This window comes from Myotis nattereri, assembly GCF_964212035.1.
Source record: "Myotis nattereri genome assembly, chromosome: 6".
Taxonomy (NCBI): domain Eukaryota; kingdom Metazoa; phylum Chordata; class Mammalia; order Chiroptera; family Vespertilionidae; genus Myotis; species Myotis nattereri.
In genome coordinates, this window is record NC_138081.1 from 33,816,129 (window position 1) to 33,842,917 (window position 26,789).

At 36.6% G+C, this 26,789-nt stretch overlaps 1 protein-coding gene across 1 annotated transcript in view; it reads left to right on the forward strand.

The window, feature by feature from the left end:
- The window catches only part of COL19A1 (collagen type XIX alpha 1 chain), a 301,251-nt gene that overhangs the window by 22,980 nt on the left and 251,482 nt on the right, over positions 1–26,789 (forward strand). The window contains exons 3-4 of the mRNA XM_081094481.1: positions 2,001–2,075; positions 2,770–2,869. Of these exons, the coding sequence (XP_080950607.1) occupies positions 2,001–2,075; positions 2,770–2,869 (175 nt within the window). The remainder of the gene's footprint in view (positions 1–2,000; positions 2,076–2,769; positions 2,870–26,789) is intronic.

The following is a 26,789-nucleotide window of genomic DNA, read 5'->3' on the forward strand; positions in this document are numbered from 1 at the left end:
CTTTAAGGTAGGAATTTCCATAGTAGCTAACTAAGTAATATCCATAATTATTCTGTGCTGTAATTTCCTTTATGTGTATTAAAGCTTTTGATTAAATGGTAGCACTATTTAGAATTTGATTTATTATTCTGGTTAAATATATTAAGGTGATGCCCTGACCTTTGTGATGTATTTGTTAAAGAAAGGGCTCAGGAGCCCAGAAGTAGAACTGGAGAATCAGTAATTTCATTTTCCACAGAGCAGAAGGTCAATTTGGTTTTAAGCAGTTTATCTCCCCTCTGAATTCAAAACTTTTAGGTCATTGAACCCAAACATGAGTCTTAGATGTGGAGAATTAAGGTTGTGATTTACATTTCCAGAATCTAGGCTGAAAGAGATTTAAACATACCCAGATAATGAAAAGCTAGTGTCTACATGTACATTACTGTTTGAGTGTGTTGTGGTACTATTGAAAATGTATACTTGCTTTGAGTAGAGACAAAATGTATCTTTTATTTCTTTGAATATTATTAAGTGTCTTAGCACATAATACTTTCTCAATGATTTTCTTTTTTTCACCCCTCATTATAGGCCACTTTTGTTTATAGTAGAGGCCTTCACTTTAGAAAGGAACAATATATACAATTATTGATTTCAGAGAGGAAGGGAGAGGGAGAGAGAAATAGAAACATCAATGAGGAGAGAGAATTATTGATCGGCTGCCTCCTGCACGCCCCCTGCTGGGGATTGAGTCCGCATCCAGGGCATGTGCCTTGACTGGGAATTGAACTGTGATCTCCTGGTTCATAGGTTGATGCTCAACCACTGAGCCACGCCAGCTGGGCGAGGACTTCACTCTTTTGCTTTTTAATTTTATTTTAATAACGTCTTTGTAGGAATAGCTGAACTGACTAAGGCAGTGGTAATAGTCTGGGGGACTTAAACATCAAACATATATTTCATGCAGTTCTGGAGGCTGGGAAGTCCAAAGTCAGGTCACTAGAGAGGTGAAGTTCTGGTGAGGGTCCTCTTTCTGGTTTCCTCACAGGCAGAGAGAGAAAGAGCTCTCTCCATCCCCTGATAAAGAAGGACACCAATCCCATCATGGGGGCCCCACCGCTATGACCTCACCAAAAACTAATTTCCTCCTAAGGCCCTACCTCCAAATATTATTACATTATGGATTAATGCCTCAACATATGAATTTTGGACACTCAATCTGTCCATATTAGTCCCCTTCTGTTTTAAAGTTTAATGTCACCTGACACCAATATCTGAATTAAAGTCATGTTGAAATAAACAGTGTGGTGATTGTGGTGGTGGAGGTGGAGGTGGAGGTGGAGGTGGTGGACATAGAGCAGTGATGGCGAACCTTTTGAGCTCGGCGTGTCAGCATTTTGAAAAACCCTAACTTAACTCTGGTGCCGTGTCACATATAGAAATTTTTTGATATTTGCAACCATAGTAAAACAAAGACTTATATTTTTGATATTTATTTTATATATTTAAATGCCATTTAACAAAGAAAAATCAACCAAAAAAAATGAATTCGCGTGTCACCTCTGATACGCGTGTCATAGGTTCGCCGTCACTGACATAGAGGGATAAATGGTGATGGAAAAAAGAAGAGAAAAGAAATATAATGGTAGTTCACTTGTTTTAATATTGGAATGTACTTTGAATATGAAAATTTAATGATGATAAAGCCAGCTAATTTCCTAATGTCAAGTATATAGCAACAATTAGAATGTTGGAATAATAATTATAATAGTAATAATAGCTAACACTACCAACCATCTACTGCATACCAGGTACTGTTCTGAGCACCTCACATACATAAATAACTTCATGTAATCTTCACAAACACACTATTAGGTAGGTAATTTTCTTATCCTCATTTTAAAGAGATTTAATAAATTGGTTTAATTTATTCCCACTTTTAAGTTTATGGTTATATTGTGTGATTCAAATTTATTTGAAAAAGTTGATAGGAAATCCTTAGTACTTTTTCTTTTTAATAGAAAAACAATGTGCTATACTGAGAACAGAGGGACATCAGTTTTTCCAAGACAACAGAGATAAACTTGAAGTTTCAGGTAAGCATTATAATCCTTTACAAAGACACATGCTGGGTCAAATTATCACCAAATATGTAATATATTGTAGGTGATTCCTTGACATTGTAATTTAAGATGATGACATCAATATAAAAAATTAAAAGCAAAGAAGATGGATAATGTAGAAAATATGCTAAAAACAGATTTCTGTATTGTTTTAAGACCAACAACAACTCAACCTTTTGGAGAAAAAAGGTTATTTAAGATTATAGTTGTATACATTGTAGAGGTTTTGAAAAAAGAAAATTTATGAGAAAGAAGATCTCTCTACATTTCCCCACATCAATATATATTTTTCTAAAGTATTACATTTTTTAAAAGGCTGCTTAGTTTTAAGTTGAATGGTGGTAATAATTTTTACTTAACTGACGTTCTGTCTTTAGTTATCAGAGCGGCTACAGTGAACTATTCTGATTATTTACTTAGGATAATTCCTTGGGTCAAAGAAAATTAATATTTTAGTCTTTTGAAACATATTTTATTCTTCTACATCCCAAAAAGAGAAAAAATGAAATAAGGAAATGTTGTTAATCCCAAACAGCAGGGCTTTAGTTGAAATAAATCAGTGCATAGATAAGGACAAGGAAAAATATCTTATTTAAAAATCAGTATCATTGTGAGTTTACTAAATTTAATAAAACTGCTGGATTAAATCATTTGTTACATTTTACAGGTTTTGATCTAGGAGAGAGCTTTTCTTTGCGACGTGCATTTTGCGAAGGTGATAAAACCTGTTTCAAATTGGGAAGTGCACTTCTTATTAGAGATACCATGTAAGTAAAATAAATTTTTCTTTATATTGAAATAATACCACATAAACTATTTTCTAATGGGATCCCAAATAATTTGTTGAAAAATAAAACATCAAACTACTATCATACTTGCTTGAATGCTGGGATAAATGTTCTGTTTATAAATCTGTTGTTTTTAATAATCTTTGCAATCTGATCTTGCTCTATGGTGTAAATACCACTTACACATACAGGTAGTGGCATAATCTTTAGAGAATAGCAATAAGTTTGTTTCTTGAAGGAATATTTTGATTTAAAGTAGACATGACCAACATTAGATTTTAAAATGTAAACATAAGGCAAAATGTAGACTTGGAGACAAAAAGCTTAGATTTGTTATATTTATTTCTATATGTTTTATGCATGTACATAAGCTTCATAATAAATTAAAATAAAAGAATGTAGCCCGTAGGTATTTATTTTATATGTTGTGTACAGTAAATAGTAAAGAAAAACTGTTTTTCAGTTTTATTTTTGGTCTTGATACTTGTTTCATTTCAAAATAGTTTTATCAAAGGTTTCCTTTCTTATTTTTACTATACTATTTTTTCCCCCCAATAAACTTGGGATTAAAAAAAGAGTCACTTTCCATTTAAATACTGACAATTGGTCAGTAACTATTCAGGGTAATAATTAATTCCTCATATGGTTAGCTATATGTCATTGGAGGGTGGATGAATAGTAATTCAGAAAGCTTGAGCCACCAGAAAGGCAGATCTAACATATATGGTCATGATATTTAGTCTAGTAGTCCAAGATGAACATTTTAGTATATGAATACACTGCAATGAAAAAGGCATCAAAATTCTATTTGGTTTAAAATGCAGCATAGCTGTTCTTGTGTGAAAGCATATATGAATGTTTCATGTCCTGTTGGGTAGCCTAATATTTATGTTGCCAGACACAGTTGTTGAGAATCTCAGCATTTGAATTCTCATCTTATTGCCTATCCTCAGATGCTCCATATAAACCATGTTTTTAACTTGCTTATTTTTTTGAGAAAAATCTCTTTAGACTTTTTATTTTGTGGTAATTTAGATACTTTTAGTTTAACGATATGGTTCGTTAGAAGTAAATTGCTTATTAATTAGTAAAAAATTAAGCGTAAAGGAAGAGAGTAATTTGATACTGAGGGGTATAATGAGTGATCGTCAGGTGGGGCACTTCAGCAGCTGTAACTATTGTGAGTGGATTTTAGGTGGCTTCACATGTAGGCATGAAACCCTCAGGGCAAGGCAGTTTCATGATTGGACAGTCATATGCAGTAAAATCAAGTTAATATGTATCTCATATATATATTATATATATATATATATATATATACACACATATATATATATATATTTTACTAGTAGTTAAATTTAATTAATGAATTTAAGAAAGTCAATAAATTCTCTTCCAAAAATTAAGATGTATTTTCTTTCATGCCCACTTCTTAATGATTTAAACCCCTGAAATTTTGGCCGAGTGGCTGCAGGATTGGAGTGATAAATCTTTTTGAAATTCATGGGGCCTGTACATAGGAAAACTTAGCTAATTGTAAGTAGTTATATTGGAAATTTTGCTGCCCCATTTAGGTAATGCTATTCCTCTTTGACTAGGTGTGATAATAAATATTAGGTACAACTAGAAATTTATTTTCCCACTTTTGGCTCTAAATCACTATGTAATCCCTAGGCAATCAGCGTAAGTGAATTCTCTGACTCTGCACAGCAGAGCCCTGGTACATCCACTACAGGAAACTGGAGGGTATCTGGTTAAGCTGACTAGCAAGTGTCAAGTAGCTTGGCACATCTCCACTTAATTTCACTCACTGAGCCAAGTGTGCTAGGATGCTTCTCTTGCATGATGCCATTTTGATTTTTCAATGAGACTGGAGTAAAGTTGCAGCTATTTATATATTTGTAAATAAGCTGCCTTGCAGAATTAGCATGGGAACAGTCAGATGCTATCTTATATGAAAAATGAGGTTTCTTTCTGTGCCTGAGCTTGTTTTTATCTTCCAGGTGAGAATTATGAAGGGAGGGATCTACTGAGTGTGTTGGTCAGATACCTACCTGTTGGGCACACTTGGTACCTAAAGCCTAGCTTAATGTGGTGATCCCACAGGCTGCTCTTGCAAGGGCCCTTCAAATAAATGTTATACACTTCAGGGTGGCATGAGCTCAGGGAACATCTGAGGGACTTTATGTGCTTGGTTTTATTTTAAATTCATGTCCATTTCTTCAGTATTCCTTGGGATAGCAAATGGTATGTATTTGGGTTCTTCAAAGATTCTGGGTACATGCTGCCTAGTTTCCTAGAATTGTATTTTAAGAAAAACAATTCCTTGACTTCCTGTATCTTCCAATATCCCTTGTTATGTGAAATAAATAATTCATTATTTCTATACATATTGAAAGAGAGCTATACCATAGATTATCATATTCCAATTACCTTTAAATTGTGTTTTGGCATTTATCAGGGCAAAATGTTGAAGTTTTGAGATAAAATATACACAAAACATGTGTATAGTGTGGAGCACCTTATTTTCTCAGTATGAAATAGTCCTTACAGGTTTTTTTGTTGCTTCTATAGATACACACTTAAAATAAAAATGTCTTAGTAGTTGGATATTTTAGAAGAGTTGATGAATGTTGAATTTCTGTACACTGGTGATTCTGAAGGGGCAACTTGCACACCCTATTTTTACTAGCCAATGGGGGAAATCAATCAATTGTGAATGCACCAGGGAAGGGGATGCCCTGATTTATTATTGAATTCAAAGGTGGTAAAGAGTCTTCTCTCTCAGGTTCTATGATTGATACCTAGTAGCTATATGGAATACTATGTTGAGAAAGATTCTGAGTCCATTTGGGGTTCAGGGGGGTGAGAGTGCTATGATCCATTAGCAAAAAGAGGGGAGAAGGGAATGCTCATATGTGTTTCACGTCTGTAGCTTCACTGGTTTAGAATGATTCCAGTGAATAACGTGTTGGCTTTTGCAGCTGAAACAGTTCCCAAGAATGGGGGAAATGAGGTTATGTGTGAAAAGATAACCAACACAGATTGATTTTAATAAGATTTTATGAGCTAGACACAGTGGCATAATGCGCAGATATGGTTCCTTAGCTTTTGCTACATCTCCAGGGAAGAGGCATCGCTCTCTCTTTCATAAAATTGGGGGTTGCTTTCTGAAAGCAAGGACCATTCAGTTTCACAGCTTTACATGGTAAAAAAAAAAAAAAGATCTGGTAGAAGATAGTCTCATTTGCACTTTTTTTTTTTTTTGGCTTTTCATGGTTATTGATTTTTATTTCATTCTGAATTCTTAGTTTCTTTTTTTTAGTCAGTTATGATCATCTTATCACAATTTCTTTTTTAAAATATTTTTTCTTTATTGATTAAGGTATTACATATGTGTCCTTATCCCCCCATTGCCCCCACCACCCCACTCATGCCCTCACCCCTGGTGTCTGTGTCCATTGGTTAGGCTTATACAATGCGTACAAATCCTTTGGTTGACTTCTCCTCCTTACCCCCATCCTCCCCTGCCTTCCCTCTAAGGTTTGACAGTCTGATTGATGCTTCTCTGTCTCTGGATCTGTTTTTGTTCATCAGTTTATGTTGTTCATTATATTCCACAAATGAGTGACATCATGTGATATTTTTCTTTCTCTGACTGGCTTATTTTGCTTAGCATAATGCTCTCCAATTCCATCCATGCTGTGCAAATGGTAAGAATTCCCTCTTTTTTACTGCAGCATAGTATTCCATTGCGTAGATGTACCACCGTTTTTTAATCCACTCATCTGCTGATGGGCACTTAGGCTGTTTCCAGATCTTAGCTATGGTGAATTGTGCTGCTGTGAACATAGGGGTGCATATATCCATTCTGATTGGTGTTTCTGGTTTCTTGGGATATATTCCTAAAAGTGGGATCACTGGTTCAAATGGGAGTTCCATTTTTAGTTTTTTGAGGAAACTCCATACTGTTCTCCACAGTGGCTGCACCACTCTGCATTCCCACCGGCAGTGCACCAAGGTTCCTTTTTCTCCACATCCTTGTCAGCACTTGTCGTTGTTGATTTGTTGATGATAGCAATTCTGACAGGTGAGAGATGGTACCGCATTATCATTTTGATTTGAATCTCTTGGATGATTAGTGACTTTGAGCATGTTTTCATATGTCTCTTGGCCTTCCTTATGTCCTCTTTTGAAAAGTATCTATTTAGATCCGTTGCCCATTTTATGATTAGGTTGTTTATCTTCCTTTTGTTAAGTTGTATAAGTTACCTGTAAATGTTGGGAGATTAAACCCTTATTGGTGATAACATTGGCAAATATGTTCTCCCATGCAGTGGGCTTTCTTGTTGTTTTGTTGATGGTTTCTTTTGCTGTACAGAAGTGGTTTCTTTTGCTGTACAGAAGCTTCTTATTTTGATGTAGTCCCATTTGTTTATTTTCTCTTTAGTTTCCATTGCCCTAGGAGCTGTATCAGTAAAGATACTGCTTCAGCATATGTCTGAGATTTTGCTGCCTGTGGGTTCCTCTAATATTTTTATGATTTCCTGTCTTATGTTTAAGTCTTTTATCCATTTTGAGTTTATTTTTGTGTATGGTATGAGTTGGTGGTCTAGTTTCATCTTTTTGCATGTATCTGTCTAATTTTCCCAACACCATTTATTAGAGAGACTGTCTTGACTCCATTCTATGTTCTTGCCTCCTTTGTCAAATATTGAGAATATTGGTTCAGGTTGATTTCTGGGTTCTCTATTCTATTCCATTGATCTATATGTCTGTTCTTGTGCCAGTACCAGGCAGTTTTGAGAACAGTGGCTTTGTAATACATCTTGATATCTGGTATTGAGATCCGTCCTACTTTGTTCTTCTTTCTCAGGATTGCTGCAGCAATTTGGGGTCTTTTTTTTATTCCAGATGAATTTTTGGAGAGTTCGTTCTAGGTCTGTGAAATATGCTGTTGGTAATTTAATGGGGAGTGCATTGAATCTATAGATTGCTTTTGGTAGTATGGACATTTTAATGATGTTGATTCTACCAATCCATGAACATGGTATGCTCTTCCATCTGTTTATGTCTTCCTCTATCTCTTTTTTCAGTGTCCTGTAGTTTTCTAAGTACAGGGTTTTTACTTCCTTAGTTAAATTTATTCCTAGGTATTTTAATTTTTTTGGTGTGATGGTAAATGGGATTGCTTTTTGAATTTCTCTTTCTGTAAGTTCACTATTGGTGTATAAAAATACCATTTATTTATTGGCATTAATTTTGTATCCTGCTACATTCATTTTATTAAGTCTAATAATTTTTTAAATGAAGTCTTTAGGGTTTTCTATGTACAGTATCATGTCATCTGTGAATAATGACAGTTTTATGTTTTGTTTTCCAATTTGGATACCTTTTATTTCTTCTTCTTGTCTAATTGCTATGGCTAGCACTTCCAGAACTATGTTGAACAGGAGTGGTGAAAGTGGGCATTCCTATCTCGTTCCTATTCTTAGGTGAAATGTTTTAGTTTTTGCCCATTAAGTATGATGTTGGCTGTAGGTTTTTTATATAAGGCTTTTGTTATGTTGACGTAGGATCCCTCTATTCCAATTTTGCTGAGGGATTTTATCAAGAAGTGGTGTTGGATTTTGTCAAATGCTTTTTCTGCATCAATTGATATGACTATATGATTTTTACCTCTCAATTTGTTTATGTGATGTATCATGTTTATTGATTTGCGGATATTATATCATCCTTTCATCCCTGGGATAAATCCTACTTGGTCATGGTGTATGATCTTTCTGATGTAATGCTGCTCTGGTCAGCCTGTCCCTGAAGGTCCTGTAGGATCTAACTGTGCCTCATAAACACACACACACACACACACACACACACACACACCACACATGTCCACATACTCCTCTTTTGCTCCTCATTCACTCATGCTCTCTCCCTCACTGCCACCTTCTTCCTGCCTCTGTACTTGGGTCTGGAGTGTTATTGACCTGTTCGTGGATGGAGTCTCCTCTTTGGGTGTCTGGTTATGTGGCTTTCTCTCTACCTCATTGGCCAAACAGGAAAAAATTCACCTTGACAAGACATGACACAAAGGGAACAAAACACGAATGTACTCAGGACACTGATAACCCCAATATAAATGACCACCAGAGAAAATATAATTATGGGAGAGAAAAGAGAGCACAAATGATATCAAAGAGAGTAAAAATGGTATAAGAGAAAAGAAAAGGAAGAAAATGGGAAAAAAATATATATGGGGAGAAAACACTAGAGAACAAACAGATAAACCAAAACATACAAACACCAAATACCCAATAAAGAGGGTGGGTGCAGAATCTTATATTCTGAAAGTAAGGTTAAGGAAGTGGATGAATACGGAGAGGACCTCAGTTCAGTATAGAGGAAGTAGAAAGAGGATGAGTGGATAAGAAGAAAGAGAAAGAAAAGAAAAAATTGAAAAAAATAATTAAAAAAATAGGATAAAATAAAAAAAAATTGAATGATGAAAAAATAATGCAAAAAGAAATAAAAAATAAACAAAAGAAAAAAGGAAAAGAAAAATAGATAATAAAATAAAAATGAAAAAGTGGTTCTAACTGGTTTGGCTCAGTGGATAGAGCATCGGCCTGCGGACTGAAGGATCCCAGGCTCCATTCCGGTCAAGGGCATATATCTTGGTTGCGGGCACATCCCCAGTAGTGGGTGTGCAGGAGGCAGCTGATCGATGTTTCTCTCTCATCGCTGTTTCTAACTCTCTATCCCTCTCCCATCCTCTCTGTAAAAAATCAATAAAATATATTTTTTAAAAAAGAAGTTAAAAAAATGAAAAAGTGAAGTATTGTTCCTTTGGCTGGTTTAAGATACCACTCTTAGGTACTGTCTGCCACTTCTCAGTTTCCTGTAGCTGGGACTGAAGACCTCTCTTTAGGCCAGTCCCTGAGGGCTCTGAGGGACTATTCAGATTTTCTTTTTTTTTTTTTTGTATCCTTTGTGCCACTCAGGGTGTAGTCTGGGTGTGGCTGTATTGGTTGCCTGGAGACTGCAGGGAGGGGTTATCTCTTTAGGAGAAAATGGCTGCCTAGGTCTGGTACCTCAGATATAACTCAGCGCCAGATTCACGGCCACCTCTCCCGGACCCTCTCCTTTCCCCAGACTCCACAAGTCTGCACCTCCAAATGCACCTCAGCAACGGACGAGTGTCTATATTTGAAAGGTCCTATGAACTAGGTTCAGCCAAAAAGAGGGAAAAGAGCTACACCACTGCAAGCCCCTCTCCCCCCAACCCCGGCATGGCGCAGCCTGATGGCTGCCCCCTCTGTGATCAGTCTTTCATGACTGTGGACCCAGATCTAGAATCCCCTGCGGCGAGCAGTCCTGCAGACCTCCTTTCCACAGTCAGACACTATGCCTGTCCCAAGGCCTTGGTGTCATGAGGTTTCCCTCTGACCCTCTGGGCTTGGAGGTCTCGCAGTTCTCTCCAGCCCAGATCCCTGATTTTACCATTCTCCAGGCATCCTCTGCCCTCCTGGCTGCGAATTTTCTTACCAGCTGTGTCTACTTTGCCAATTCAGGTTGGATATTATTCCATTCAGTTGCTCATTCTATCTGCTCCGGGACAAGGCTCTGGACACGTCCGACTATTCTGCCCTCATTTTGTCTGTCTCTGCACTTTATGTTTTTATAAATAAAGTAATCCTCAGTAACTAGGAAGCCACAGATTATCTATTTGGAAGATGTGTAGTGTTTTGGAGGTGTTAAGTTCCCTGGACCTTAACAATTCCCTTGTAAACAATCCTGAATGTGGGGAAAATTGCTGTGGGTAATGCAGCACAGTCTGTGCCCCATCTTTGCTGCTGTTGAAGGATTCACCCCAGGGGCTTGTCTTTTCTACCTGGACCTTTAACCTCAGGATTTTTATTATTTTAAATAACAGTTCAACATACAGGAAAGTTGTTTCTCTCTGTGTTTAGGATTATTTCTATAGGATTTATTTTTCAAAGTGGAATTCCTAGTTCATTTTTAGAGATATTGACATATACTTCTAATTATGCTCCATCATTGTTTTATCCATCTTTTCTGCATATTACCCAATATTTTCAGTAGCATTAGACATGATTTTATAATTCTATTAATTTTAAAAGCACTTAGTACGTTTTTTAAACTGAAAACATCAATTACAAGTAAAATCTGTAGAATACTATGTATGTATTAGGGGTTCCTGAAATATTCTCTTCTGCTGAAGGGTGAGTAGCATTCAGTAAGTCACTGAAATGAATAGAGTCTAGTCTAGAGCTCATCCTTTTATTCAGCAATCATTTATTGAACATCAGTATGGACTAGGAACTTTCCCAAGCTCTGGATGACATTATTGAAAGAATGTGGATCTAGTCTTGCCTTCTGGACCCTGCTGGAGAGATACACAGTGCAAGGAAAAGCTATACTTAACTCTTTCCTTGACTCAAGAAGAAACTGAGATGTGTTTCCTTCTATCATTCAAGCATGGGCTATGGGACTCAATCCCACCCCTTGTCTCATAAAGGCTAACCTTTCTTAAGTATCATACACAGGATGATTTTTTAAGTTTCATCCCTTCCCTCTTAAGGATCTGTTTTCTAACTCAGGTTTCATTTTTATTGATCTCATTTGGAACCCCTCCAAGTTATAAAAACCAGTTAAATTCCAAAACTCAAAATTGTGATAGTGAAGCTTCTAGTTGCTGAATGTTTCAGGATGATTAATTCATAATTCCATCTACACTAATAAAAGAGAAAGATGAAAATTGACCGTACCTTCATGAAGCCCCACCAGCCAATCAGGAGCAAGTATGCAAATTAACCCAACAAAGATGGCTGGTTAATTTGCATATGCAGGTACCGAGTGGCCGGGGGCGGAGTGGGACACTTGCATCATCATCATGGCGATGATGCAGGCATTCTGCACTGCCCCAGCTGCTCCGGGCCTCTGAGCAGAATGGGAAGGCAGACAGGTCACTTCGGGCCGGAGTGAAGGCGGTGCCGGCAGCTGGGGAACAAGGCCCATTCTTGCATGAATCTTCGTGCATTGGGCCTCTAGTTAAACTATAAAGAATGACTGTTTATACACTCCTTAGGTTTTCATTTGGGACATTCTATTATCTTGTAGATAGTTTCCTATGTAAGGAAATGCAACTCAATTTAAAAGCTGTCCAGCTACTTATATGAGATTGACTGACTGTTACATATAAACTCTTAAATCATCACTGTATTTCCTTAGTTATAGTTGGGCATACCAAAAATATGAGGTGGGTCATTAAGTCATACATTCTTAAGATGAAAGAAAAAAAGCCTGATAAGTTCACATTTACTAAATTCTTTATAAAGCACAACTTAGTTAATTTATATATACTAGATTAGATAGAACAGAATTTTAAGAATATTGTTATATAGAGTTTTAAAATGCATGAAAATATGTTCTTCTCCATCATAAGAACATATCGCAAGAACTTATCCTTTCTCCAGAAAATTCAGAGATGTTAACATCCTATATAAAAAAAGGCTAATATGCAAATCAACCAAACGGCAGAACAACCGGTCACTATGACGCTCACTGACCACCAGGGGTAGACACTCAATGCAGGAGCTGCCCCCTGGTGGTCAGTGCGCTCCCACAGGGGGAGTGCCACTCAGCCAGAAGCCAGGTTCATGGCTGGCAAGCACAGCGGCGGTGGCGGAAGCCTCTCCCTCCTCTGCAGGAACGCTAAGGACCCCTCGGGGGATGTCCGACTGCTGGCTTAGGCCCACTCCCTGCAGAGGTCACAGGCCAGGCTGAGGGACCCCCTTCCCGCAGTGCATGAATGTCATGCACCAGGCCTCTAGTATTTTAATAACCAATTGTTTTATATAGATAAATGTCTACTAGTTGGTTTTCAACATTGGAAATTCCTCGGATAAAATCTGAAACTGCCCCCAAAACATGGAAGGCAAGGAGAGACCCAAGAAAGAGACAGACCAGTCTGGACTGGCAGGTGACAGGTTTAATAAGCAAGGGCACTTACATATGAGGTTTGTCTTGGGCATCCACAAAACGAGTAGATCTCTCTATCTGTCAGCCAGTATCTTAAAAGTTTATACAGTTAAGTCCTCACTTAACATCATTGATAGGGTCTTGGAAACTGTAACTTTAAGCTAAGCAATGTATAGCCAAGCCAGGTTTACCATAGATATAAACTAGAGTTAAGTTCCTATGACATAATTTTGGTCACAAAAACATCAAACTTCTAAATAAACACTCAAACCAATTATAATGTTAAACATTGAACTGAATGTGAGCTGCATATACATTTAAGAAAGATTCATACAAACAAGTAAGATAATTACTTTCCAACCTGATAATTCCAGTTTTAAGGGTGTGGGCAGCTGGGGCCTATGCTGGCAGCTTAGGGTGCAAAGCAGGATCTACCCTGGACAGAACATCTTCCATTGCAGAGCACTCTCACACCCACACCCACACTCAGTCAGACTAGGATAGTACAGATAGGCCAGTCACCTCATGTGCACATCTTTGGGATGTGGGGGGAAACTGGAGTGACCAGAGGAAACCCACACAGACGTGGGGAGAACGTGTAAACTCCCACAGACAGGGGCCCTGCCTAGGAATAATTTTTTTTTCCCTCATCAATGTTATAATGAATGAAATTACATTATTCAAGGACCTCCAGTGAAAGTGGTGGCAGAAGGATGGGAACCTCTGATTGCCAGGTCCAGCTTCCAGATTAAACCGAGGTCACATTCTCTCAATGACCTCCTCAAGCACTGCTAAACTGTAATATTATATGAAATATTATCAGTTTAGTATTTCCATTTATCAATTTCGGGGACATTTACTGTTATAGTCATCAAAGTTGAATAAGCTGTGATTTTCCTTCTTCAGATTTCATATAATTCAAGATTGCTTGGGGGAAAGTAAAAAGTATCAGTAATTGATCATATGTATATAGATTCTTTAACACATATCAATTTTATTTTATTCTGTTATTTTGTTTTATTTCCGAAAGACTGTTTAACATATCTACTATCTTAACAAATTTTTAATTGTACAATATATTATTGTTGATTATAGGTATAGCAGACCTGTAGAGTTTATTCCTATTTTATTATGGCTAACTACATGCAAATTATCTCATCTTAAAATGTCCTTATGCCATTATCTTGAGAGTAGCAAGATACCAGTTAAATGTACTACTTAGGAGTAATAATAATGCAGATATCATCATAAAGTAATACAATTAAGTTATTCTATTTTGGTAATTACTTGGGTCTTGACAGGCATTGATTAATCTACTATCATATTATGTGTAGATTTGTTTTCTTTCTTCACTAATTTTTTTATCCAATGAATCAAATCTTATAAGAGAGCTTTTTCTTGGGTGGAGGTTATATGCATCTAATCTATGGAGTGTGAACTGAGGGTTTTCAGTTTACAAAAGAAAGCATGGAGGAATATACTGCAGTCATCTTTAACCTTATTTGGCCTATAGAAATACTGTGAGGATTAACTAGTTATTAGCCTTTGACAGTTGCAAATGTATTGCTTTTATAATGGTTATAAATATAAGTATAAGCATGACAAATTTATGAATTAGCCATAGAATTGACTGTAGTATGATGATGCTTTGTTCTACTAGTGTTTAAGTATAACTTTATAATAGTTCTACAGATGTTTTGTAGATTGATAGGAGTCCTTGTTTCATAAAATATCATTGAGTATTCTAATTCTTATTATCAGGCACAGAATCAGATAGTAAGATATAATTATGATTTTAATGATAAACTTTATTATCATTTTAATTTTTTCAACTTAGCCACAAAGGCTAATCAGAAAATAAGCTTGACAGCCAAAGAGCTGCTTTTGTTATTTCATTGACTCATATAAGCTGGGTATATCTTGTCCATTGCCTCATTTTAGCAAGCACTTATATTTCTATAATGCATTTATTCCAGATTAGGTGAAATTCTTATAATTTTAAATTTAAAAAAATTTTCAAATAATTGACTTTAATAATTCTACTCACCATGGCTAGATCTATGTAATTTGAAAGCAATCACAGGTTGGGTAAAATTTTTAATTAATATGTATAACTGAGATAGTGCCTTGTAGAATTTAACATCTTGTTGGTTGAATAGGAGATTGAATTGACCAGATGTTTTATTCCAAGTTATTCCTCATATTTAAACCATCCACCTTCTGCTCTCCACCACAGAATTTCTCTGCTTCAGCTGTCCTATCTCCAGGCGCCCCTCCTGTTTTCAAAGATTAACCCCTTCATGTGTGCTCTTAATTTCTTCTAGCCAACCTTCTCTAAGACATTGATTTACCCATGATCCCCTTTGCTCTTCTGTTTTCAGTGTCCCTCTCCACAGTATCCTGCCCTCTTAGTCTACAAATATGTACTTAACCCTCCCCTATCCCACAAGCATTTTCCCTTGACAGTCCCTTTTACTCCCAAACTTTCCAAAGGAATAATGTTACTGACCAGTGTTACTTCTTCACACACACATGTCTTTTAACTTATTCATATCTGGAAATTTCTCTTTCAAAGTTACCAGTGACCACGGTCCTGAGTCCAATGAAATGATCTAAAAGTTGCTCTAAAGTGCCTTTGTGTACCCATCCTCGATTTTTATTACCTGAATGCTATCTAGTAGTAAGGCTTGTTTTCAATGGGAAGTCGTTTACAATGTCACAGTGAATGAGTGCTAATCATAACAGGCGATAGATTATGAGAGAGTCATCCAAACTTTGTTTTCCCATTAACAATGTATCTGTCAGTATCCACTCAGCAAACACAAAAGGGCTAAGATTTCAGAGTCTCTGGGGCTGTGGAACTCAAACATCATCACCCAGCTTGCAGGGAAGGCATTTCAGACAAACCCTCCTGCTAGCCAAATTGCTCGTAACGTGACAGGTGATGGTGGATGTCAGCTGGGAAAGAAATGACTTACTATAAACTCCAAGCATCTCTCACTTCACTCTCAGGAAATGTAACTTGTATCTTATTTCTCTTCCTGGAAGATATTCAGCAAGTCAAAGGCCCCATTGATACTTGTAAATACGGAAGTTCTTCATAAACCCTGCTTCACGCTTATTTAGAATGGAATAATTAATTTGGAAGCCAATTCTTGATGTTTAAAAATAGATTTTTAAATTTCATTTTAAAAGAAAAAAAAAGGTTAGGCTTGCTAAATACGATCTGGAAAACTCAGTTCGGCTCTACCGAAATAATACTTTTAATAAAAGGCTTTGCTTCAAGGATTATGCTATGAGCTATTTGAAGAATTACCTCTGGAACTGTTATAATTAGTAAGTAAACTATTTAAACACTTTTTTTAAAAATAAATGTATATTACACTTAATTTTTGGAACACCATTTACAAAATGAAATTCCTCTACAGTAATTGTGTCCTCTTGCTTTTCAGTTTATGAGAACTGACATTGTGAAAGTTTGTTAACAGACATTTCTTTTTTTTACCTATTTCACTCCTTGCAACACATTTCTTATTACTTAGAACAAAAAAGAAACTGGTAGTCCTGGGTGTTTCTTCCTTATCCTCTCATGATGTAGTTTGGTTTTATTCTTTATATTTTCTATGCATGAGACAGGCATGTTACTTGCCACATTACAAACTATGCTTCTTTTAGAAATGTGGAATAAATACATCAAATTGAACTTGTAATATAATGAAATTACCAATTAATACTAGAGGCCCAGTGCACGGATTCGTGCACCAGTGGGGTCCCTTGGCCTGGCCTGTGAGGATCGGGCTGAAACCAGCTCTCCAACATCCTCTGAGGGGTCCCGGATTGCAAGAGGGTGGTTCTCAGGTGATGCACCCCAGAATCAGGCTCCCTCCTCTCTGGTTCCGGGTACATCATCTGAGAACCGCAGCTGCCAAGTCACTGCAGCTCGGCAGCTCCAGCTTGAGAGTCTGCCCCCTGGTGGTCAGTGTGTATCATAGTCACCAGTTGAAGTGTCTGCCCCCTGGTGGTCATTGTGCGTCATAGCTACCGGTCGGATGGTTGAACAGTTGGACAGTCGTTTAGGCTTTTATATAGAAAGAGATACTAAGAAATCAAGAAATGTATGAGCTTCATTATGGTCTTTATTTTTCTTGTCAGCAAATCACCAGGGCCTAGTTGTAGAGAATAAATGAGATTTACTCCTTGATTTCATCTCTCCATAAAACAACTTTTTAATAAGTACTTGCATGTACTTTAAAAGAGTAAATTATTTTTTAACATTTGTGGTTTTCCATGGCTTTGCCGTGCTTGTACTGCTCCCCATCTGGAAGGGAGTGCGAGCAAGCAGTTGACCCTCTAAGGCAGTTCTACTTGGTTTGTCATTAATTGGGACAGCCAGGAATGCCCATTAGTTGTTCAGTTAACATCCTTCTGTCCCTGAGAGAGCAGACACTTCACCTTCATTAAGTTAGCATTGTGACTAGCCAGCTGTGTTAGGAATTGATTTCACACTTCAGGGGATGAATGGAATGGAAGCTAACCCTAATTCCTATGCCAGGAAAATATTAACGTTGCCTCAGTGCTAAGGGTTCTCTTTCTTTCCACAATCATTTGAAATAGTCACATTTGTGATGGTGATTTTCACATTTTAAGGAATCACTTGTCTTTTTAGTTAGATTACCATTCAATTGATGTTCTTCCTGATATATCGCTTCTCACCAGTAGGATAAACACAGAGGCAATTTTTATCAGAATACTTCAAACTTTTCTTCACATTACATGGTTATTGGTATATAAATTGTTTTCATAATTCACTCTACTTCCTGAAAACTGCACTCATTTAAAAAAAATGCTTGGTGAGAAATCCCAATCTTTCTGAGAAATGACCTCTAAGGAATATGTAGAAAATATCCCTGATTGGTAATCACCTTCTGTAGCATGCATATCTTTCCTAAAACCCAGCAGACAGTACCCCTATTTTAAAGTTATTACTGTGTGGTTTGCGATACTTCCTGATCTGTGCTCAAACTACCATTAGGGGAAGGAACTGTAAGAATCTATCCCCAAGGGCCACTGGTCACCTAGGATTTGCAAATGTCACAATGCATATTTTGCTCAGAGCCCAAAATATGATTTATTGTTGTTTCTATTACAGTATGATTGTAAACATTTTGATTATTCATTTCTTGAAACTAATGTTTTATATTTATTTACCTCCCCCCTAATCCACCCAGTACTCAGAAAAATAGATTGCTTTTCTCCCTTATAGTCCCCAAATCATTACTTTTAAGTCCGGTTGGAAAAAATTGAAGGAAATTTTATTCTTAACCCAGAGGATGCAATTAACTTGATATACCGGAAAAAACTGACCTTGGAATTAGGAGTTAAGAGTTCATGTCCCATCCTGACCTCCGTCTGGTGAAGTGAGGGTGGAGCAGTTATTTGACAACTGTGACTTTAGTTCCTCTTTTATGAAGTGAGATGGTTGATCTAAATCACTAGTAAGGTTCCTTTTAGCTTTAGGAGTGTAGAACTACAGGGAACTGTTATGTGGGGTGTCTTGAAACATTTCCGAGGACTGGAGAATTCTGCCAAAGCACACTTTCGGTGAAGTCTTCCTGGGGCAGCTAGTCCATTTTCTAGAGACTTTCAACTTCTGTTTGAAAGTAAGAATACTGACCGCGTTTGTTCCCAGACTTGTTTTGTGTCAGCTTTTCAGCTTTTTTATTAGCCTGCTGTAGAATCCCAGAGGGCTTGGTTTTTCCTTCTGCTGTTTCCTGCTGAGTGTGATGAAGCACAGCCTCATGAGGCCTTAACTTTAAGGCATGATGCAAGCTAACATAGTTTATATGGGATACAAGTGTTTGGGACCTATTATGACTGCTCATAGGCATCGTTATGGACTTTCCACGAATGGAATAAATTGTTATGAGTACTTCTTATGTGCCCAGTGTTAGTCTAAAGCAGTGGTTCTCAACCTTCCTAATGCCACGACCCTTAAATACAGTTCCTCATGTTGTGGTGACCCTCAATTTTATTGTTACAAATTGAACATAATTAAAGCATAGTGATTAATCACAAAAACAATATGTAATTATATATGTGTTTTCCGATGGTCTTAGGCAACCCTTATGAAAGGGTCGTTCGACCCCCAAAGGGGTCGCGACCCACAGGTTGAGAACCGCTGGTCTAGAGCAACAAGTCTGGCAGAGTTCCTGTCTTCATGGACATCACATTTAGTTGCTGGAGACAGGCAATACATGTATAAACCAGTACATTTAAGAAACATGTTGCGTAGTTTTAAACCTATGAAGAAAATAAAACAAGGTGCTAGATGCTGACTGAGGTGAGGACAACTGTAGACCTTTCAGAGGAAGTGACCTTAGAGACCTGAGTAGTGAGGAGACCCATCTAAGTGAAGACTTCTGGGAACGGCCATCCCAGGAGAGGAAACAGGAAGTATAAAGGCCTAAGACCTCAATGAACCTGGTGTGTTCAAGGAACCAAATTCAGGTCATTGTAACTGGAGTGTGGGTGGCACACCAAGACGGAAATAGGAGATGATATGTCAGAGGAAGGCAGGAGTCAGAACACATTAGGCTCTGTGAGCCATGATCTTGGATGTGCCTTTTATTATAGGACCCAGGGGACACTGTAGGAAGGTTATAAGTAAGGAAGGGACCTCGTCCGCTTTACATTTTAAAAGCTCCTTCTAGCTGCTCTGTGCAGGGTAGACTTTGAGGGAGCAAACAGAGGGAGAGCACACTATGACAGGGGGCCCAGGAATGGTGGCACCATGGATCAGGGAGTGATAGCGGAACTGGAGCGACGTGGGCAGAATCAGGATCTATGACGGTGGTCCAATGAGACTTGCCAGTAGATTGTATGGCGGGGAGGATAATAAAGGCAAGAACCAGGAATTACTTTTAGGTGTTTGTCTGGAGCACCTGGGTGAATGGCCGTGTCTTTAATTAAGATGTGGAATCCTTGTAAAGGGATGTGTTTGATAGAAAACAGTAAGTTCAATTTCAATTATTTAAAGGTGCCTTTAATATCCAAGTGGAGATGCCAAGTGGAGAGTTAGATATGTGAGTCCACAGCACAGGCAAGGACAAAAGTCAAGGTTTATCTTGGTAGCACCTCCCCTTTGGCCTCACCTCCTTTTTTCAGGAACTTTCCTCCCATGCTTCCACTGGCTCAAGGTGACCCTTTTGCCACCCAGGGCTCACAACCATGGCATCTCCTCTTGGTCTGGCTAACTCAGGTGTATTTCCTGCTCTGGTTTATTACTCTCTCTACACATTCCCCATTTAAACTTCCCTGCTTTGTGACAGTCCCTGTCGATCCCAGCTCTCTGCTTTCTATGGTGAGAATTAAGGATAAGATAATTTGTTAGTAATGTGTGGCTGGTTTCTAGCGACTATTTTGGTTTTTAATGGTAACAGAGCTTTTATTTTATAAACACAAGCATTTTCCAGAGTGGAAGAAAGTTCTAATAGTAGAATATTAGGTGTTTTGGCTAGACAGTGGAAGTACTTCATGGTTAGGGAGGATGTCGGTATCTCTGAATTTATAACCACATATACAAAAGACAACGGATGTAGAATCCTATTTAATAACAATTATACATACACAGAGTGTATGCTTCCTCCATCTCATGCCAACATCTTCCTTATTATATAGATACCTTTTAGACATCATCATTTTATTGTATTTCCTAATGATTTTAAATAAATTTTGACCAGGAAAGGATTTTTCATTAATCAAGTGAGAAAGAAAAATCTAGAAAATGTAGTTAATAGGCTATTTACAGATGTAACCCATTCTTAAAGTCTGATACAGTGAATTTGCTCCTTGTTAATAAGATGTTAATTTTTATCCAACTCCATAAATACAAGTACTAATACTTTGTAGTCAGATATTCTATTTGAAGTATATGGAGAAGATATTAGGAAAAGTGTATTTTCATTTGAAGTTTTTATCGTCTTCTCTTAATGTCTTACTCATTATGAAGATAATAAGTTGGGAGTTATAGACTTTTATGATTTATTTTTTACTCATAATAGCAAAAATAATATTTTAGTGTTATTTCTTCCTCATGATTGTCCTGGGAGAATATAAGATTAATAAATAGGTGGTTTTAAAGGTTAGTAGTGTTTTTTAAAAGGATGATTAGCACAATTTATGCAAATTGCAAGAATTTGAAAATAGAAAAAATATAAAGAAGAAAATAAAAATCTCTCTTAATTTTAACACCAAGAGGGGAAGCATTGTAACTTTAAGGTCTTTATGCTATCAAATTTTTATTGGGGTCAGTGTCTCACTGGTACTGATTGTTAGGTCTGGACATGGCCTTCCACCATAGCTGGTCATTGTAAGGGGGTCCCATTTCAATCTTCTGCCACTTCCCCTACAGTTTAATAGTGTTTTCTTCTCCTTTATGATTAAACAGAGTGCTTCTATACACAGAGAACATTAGAGAGCAGTTGAAAACTACATTCTAGATATTTTCAGCATTGAAATAAGTTACAAATTCAAAGGAGTTTAAAGTGTGTGAATCGCAAGCCTTCAAAGACACTCCAGATTATATCTAGGACTAGCCTTCTCAGGGGTAATGTAAAGAAGATTTCACAGGTGGCATTTTTTGGCACATTTGGATAATTTGGCATGTCTGTAGTTTGGCTCTCTAAGAGTTTAGTTAGTCCCATTTAAAAAATCAATTTTAGATTAAACATTTTGTTAATTTGGTATACCTTACCAAATATTTAGGTGACTTTGGTTAATGACAAGAGAAATAGACAATGGGGAAAAATTTACACTTAAATTTCACAAAACTCTGAGCTCTTCAAATATATATATTAATATTAATTTACATGGATGACTTTTCCATTGACAGTGTATAAAGTAGAAGGGAAGGTAGAAACAATTTCATTGAGAATTTCTACCCGAATATATATATGAATGAGTTTGGCAAGTACAGATCAACAATATTTTTGTTAATGGGAGTATCACTGAATAAGCAATGGATAGAATTTCTTATAGGAAATTACACTCCATTGAAAAATATTCAAGCCTGGATATCTTAGACATAGCAAGCTGTCATTATATCTCTCTGGTAACAGACCAGTAATCCAATATGGCCTCTTTTATAATAGAAACTTTGGCAAGACCTAGAGAATCTTTCTGTCACAGTGTTTGTGCTTGTGTGGTATAAATTAGAAACATAGTCTGTAAGAGCAGATATATTTTGTAACATTGTTTTTAAAACAGAAATTTTTCTTCAAAAATTACAGTCTTGGCAAGCAAAATCAATTTTAGCCTTGAAAACACATCATGAATTTCTGAAAGGGAAGTATAGTAATTATAAAGATTTTTATCCATTATAAACAGGCTAAGAAGAGTTAATTTTTCTTTAAACATTACTGTTTATTTCAATGTATTATCTTAATACTCTATTATACATATTAACATTATTAATATTAATATTTTGCTTTATTATATTTTGTCACCAAAGAATCTTTTCATGCGATATAAGTATTTTCAATTTTTGAATGAGATTTTAAATTATTGAAAAATAACTATAACTATATTAGGTTTTATTTAGGTGGTGCTGAAGAATCATATCAAAATTAACTATATTGTCATTGGTTTTATTTGCTGCATCAATCATTCATTTCACAAATAGTTATAGAGTGTCCTTTTGACACTGCACTTAGGTTTTGTGGTTGATACAAAGAGATTTAATGTTGTTTTTGCCTTCGAAGAGTTTGCAATCTCTTGCTAAGATGTGACAGGTGCTTGTATAGATATAATCTTAAGTAGAAAGTGAGGAGAAAGGTGTTTTCATTGTTTTTTATTTTGTAATGAACTACTGCAAAACTTGGTGACTTAAAACAACAATGTATTATTTCCCATGATCATGTGCTTCAGAAATATGAATAGGATTCATCTACATGTTCTGCTTCAAGAGGTGTTCACTCAGTCGCTCTCTTGGCTGAAAGCAACTTGTAGTTGGGCTAAACTGAAAGGTCCAAATAGGTATTACTGATGCAGTCAGCAGCTATGGCAAAGTAAGGAGCTTAGAAAATGCATTCATTCATAAAAACAATGATAGCACAGGCAAAAATGCCCCAAACCAGAACTCTGGAAATTAACGAAGTAAGCTTTCTGGCATTCAACTTGTCTTATTTATATTCCTCTAACCTCTACATAATGGTAGACTTGAAAACCAATAGCTTTATAATCTCAAGTGCAAGCTAGCAACCTAGCAACCATTGGAGGAGGAAGAATGGGTTTGGAGGTCAATAAAAACCCCATTTCTAGAGAATTTTCATTATTTTACCTGACTGGTAGTTACTTGGAAAGTAACTGCTCATGAGGATTATCTTTATTTGACCTAACTCAGAGCTTATCCAGTAAGGACAGCATTTCCTCTGGCATTTGATGAAAATAATCGATAGAGATTGTGTAACATTGCAGCTGCCCAAGACAACAATTAACAACTCAGGCAAATGAGAAGATGATAAAAAGATTTTAAAAGGAAATGTCCATAGAAAACATTAGAAAGCTCCAGCATATTTGTGAGAATCTAGACACCTATGTGTATGTAAGGGCTTTGTGGGAACAACGCCTCCCTCCGCCTCCTCCCCACCACTCCCAAATTTGGAATAGCTCTGGCCAGATTTAAAGCTCTAGACAAGCATAAAGTGAAGGCTAAGGAGAGTTATAAACTGCCTGCTTGAGCATTGAAGGCATTCTCCAACATGCATATATAATCCCACAGCAGAGACTGGGGTTCTTAAGCATAAGCATTTAACTGTTCAGTTATTAGCTGACCACTGTATTAACTGAGCAGAGACTTCAGTGGGTCGCACATGACAGAGTGCACACTCTGAAAAATTAGTTTAGGAACATGATGAAGCAAACAAGCAGCAGCAACACTGACAACAAAAATAAATAGCAACAACAGCAAATCACCAGTGGGTGGAGCATAATCTGATTCCCAGAGATGCCATGTTATATTAATTACAATGTCTATTTTTTTAATTAAAAACTTACAAGAAATGCAAAAACACAAACTATGGTCCATACAAAGAGCACTTAATTGAAACTGTTCTTGCGGAAACCTACACATTGGATTTACTTAGCAAAGTCTTTAAATCAGCTATTTAAAATATGTTCAATTTACTACAGGAAACTTTCTGATGAACTAAAGGAAAGTATACAACTGTTGTCTCACCAAATAGAAAATACTAATAAATAGAAATTATTAAGAAGAAGCAAATCAAAATTTTTCAGCTAAAAACTATAATAGTAGAAAAGAAAACTTTATGAGAGGCTTCAAGAACAGAGTTGAAGTTGCAGAATAAAGAATCAGAGAACTGGAAGATAAGCCAATTGAGTGATTTAGTAGGATGAACAGGAAAAAAAGAATGAGGAAAAATGAGCAGAACCCTAGAGACCTGTGTGACACCCTACTTTAGCAGCAATTATATTAAATAATAGAGGCCTGATGCATGAAATTCATGCAAGAGCAGGCCTTCCTTCCCCCCGGCTGCTAGCACTGGCTTCCTTCCAGCACCCAGGACTCGGGCTTCCCGGAAGGACATCTGGTCTAATTAGCATATTACGCTTTTATTATTATAGGTAAATATTCAACACTTAAATAAAAAAGCAAAGATTTTCAGAACAGATAAAAAAGAATGCACAGTACATCTACATGCTGTCCAAACAAGATATGTGTTAGGGTCTTTCAATATAGACCATTTCAAGACCTGGTTTACTACACATAAAACCTCTTATGGGGCATTTTCATTTTTCACTAAGAATAGAGATATATGGTTCAAATTACTAAAAGTTTCTTCAAAGTTCCTTGACATTTCTGTATTCCACACTTAAAACGAGTACATTTTATATCAATAAAAAAACATAGAGGGAAAAAGATATATTATGAAAGCTGAAATTGAGAGATCTTGAGTGGCTACACTAATTGTCTTAGTCATCTTGGGATTCACAAGGTACCATAGACTGGATAGCTTAAGCAACAAAAATTTATTTCTCGCCAGGCCAGTGTTGCTCAGTGGTCAAGCATCAACCTGGGAAATACCAGGACTCTATAAAGAAACTGCATGCCCCTATAGACATAATCTTCCTACATTAACATTTGAGGGATTCTCGATGATATCCATCAGTTGGTCATGCTTCGCAGTAAGGCTGGTTCATTGATACACTGTGCCAGCATGCATAAACTTTGTGAACTTGCAGTGTTTTATTCTTTTATTTTAAAATATATTTTATTGATTTTTTACAGAGAGGAAGGGAGAGAGATAGAGAGTTAGAAACATCGATGGGAGAGAAACATCGATCAGCTGCCTCCTGCACACCTCCTACTGAGGATGTGCCCGCAACCAAAGTACATGCCCTTGACTGGAATCGAACCTGGGACCCTTGAGTCCGCAGGCTGACGCTCTATCCACTGAGCCAAACCGGTTACGGCTCAGTGTTTTATTCTTAAATATACATGGACTACAGTGAATCATCAGGGATTAGAGTATAACTTCCAACATGGAAGAGAGAGCCAGACTATTAAATAGGAAAAACTAACTTGGATGAAATGGAGACATTCAAGGATGCAGAGAAAAATAGGTAGAAGCCCACCAAATTGATAACGTCAGAGATTTGAAATACTGAAGTCAGGATAGTTTGCAAAAGGGAACAAAAGATAATTTTTTGGAGGGGGGAATAACAAAAATTAATGTTGAATTGGGAAGTAGCCAAAAAGGAAAATAAATAAGGAGATGGAAAAATATAAGAGAAAGAGTAAGAAAATTAGGTCATTAATATAGATGTTAAATAATTGTCTAAAAGAAGAGCTCCTGAATGAGGGATAAGAGAAAATGATATGGAGAAAATTTAAAAACTTACAAATTTTTTTTCTTAGTAATGTACAACCCATATTGAAAGATGTGCTCAATATAATGAATGGAAGAAAAAGTCCAGGAAACAGTATGTCAAATTTTATAAAACTTGAGATAAAGATATGATCCTAAGAGCATCAAGGTGGAGAGTGGAATACAGGAGGCAGGACTTGGAAGCAAGGTGGAGACACAAGTTATTATTGCAGGTAGTGGTGGTTGGGGGACCTGCTGTATGGGTTGAGATTTTCTTTTTAAAAGAGTTTTTATGCAACTTGTTCAAAATTTCCACTTGGAAGTTTATGTTTTGGTTTCACCTCTCACTTCCACTTTGCCTGGTTGTTTTGTTTGATTTTTAATGAACAATATTACTTAAACCAGAACAGTAATGATCATTATAAAATTTAGTTTAATACTGGTGTCTATTCAGAGAAAAAAACAATTTTAGAAGCTTTCTTTTATTTTGATGCAATGGAAAACCAATAATTTGCTAATCAATTTTTCACTTAAGAGGGGATATAATAATGTAGATGCAATAAAATTGGTTACCTCTTTTTCTCTCTCTCTTTTTAGTATACCTTCAAAGAGGATGATAAAACTAAAGAATACATGCATAGTATATACATGGATATATATATATATTCCCCCCAAAATGTTTATACTCACTTTGAATAATTATAAAGGCAGTGTTTATTAAAATACATTTCACTTTCAAAATAAAGCTATCAGCTGTTAAAGTGTGTATACATTTTTGGAATACTATGTATGTGTCCATAAATGTGTGCATGTGTTAAACCCAGTAAAGTAAACAAGAACTTCAGGTCAGCACAGCTTTTTCAGATTATTTTCTTGATTGCCCAACTACATGTGACTTTGTCTTTAACACAAAAAGTAAAACCGAAAGTCAGGAATTCTCCATGACAGTTTGGTTGTCAGTTTCGGTAGTTAGCTGGCAGTTTTAGTAGACCCTAGTGTAATATTCAAAGTGG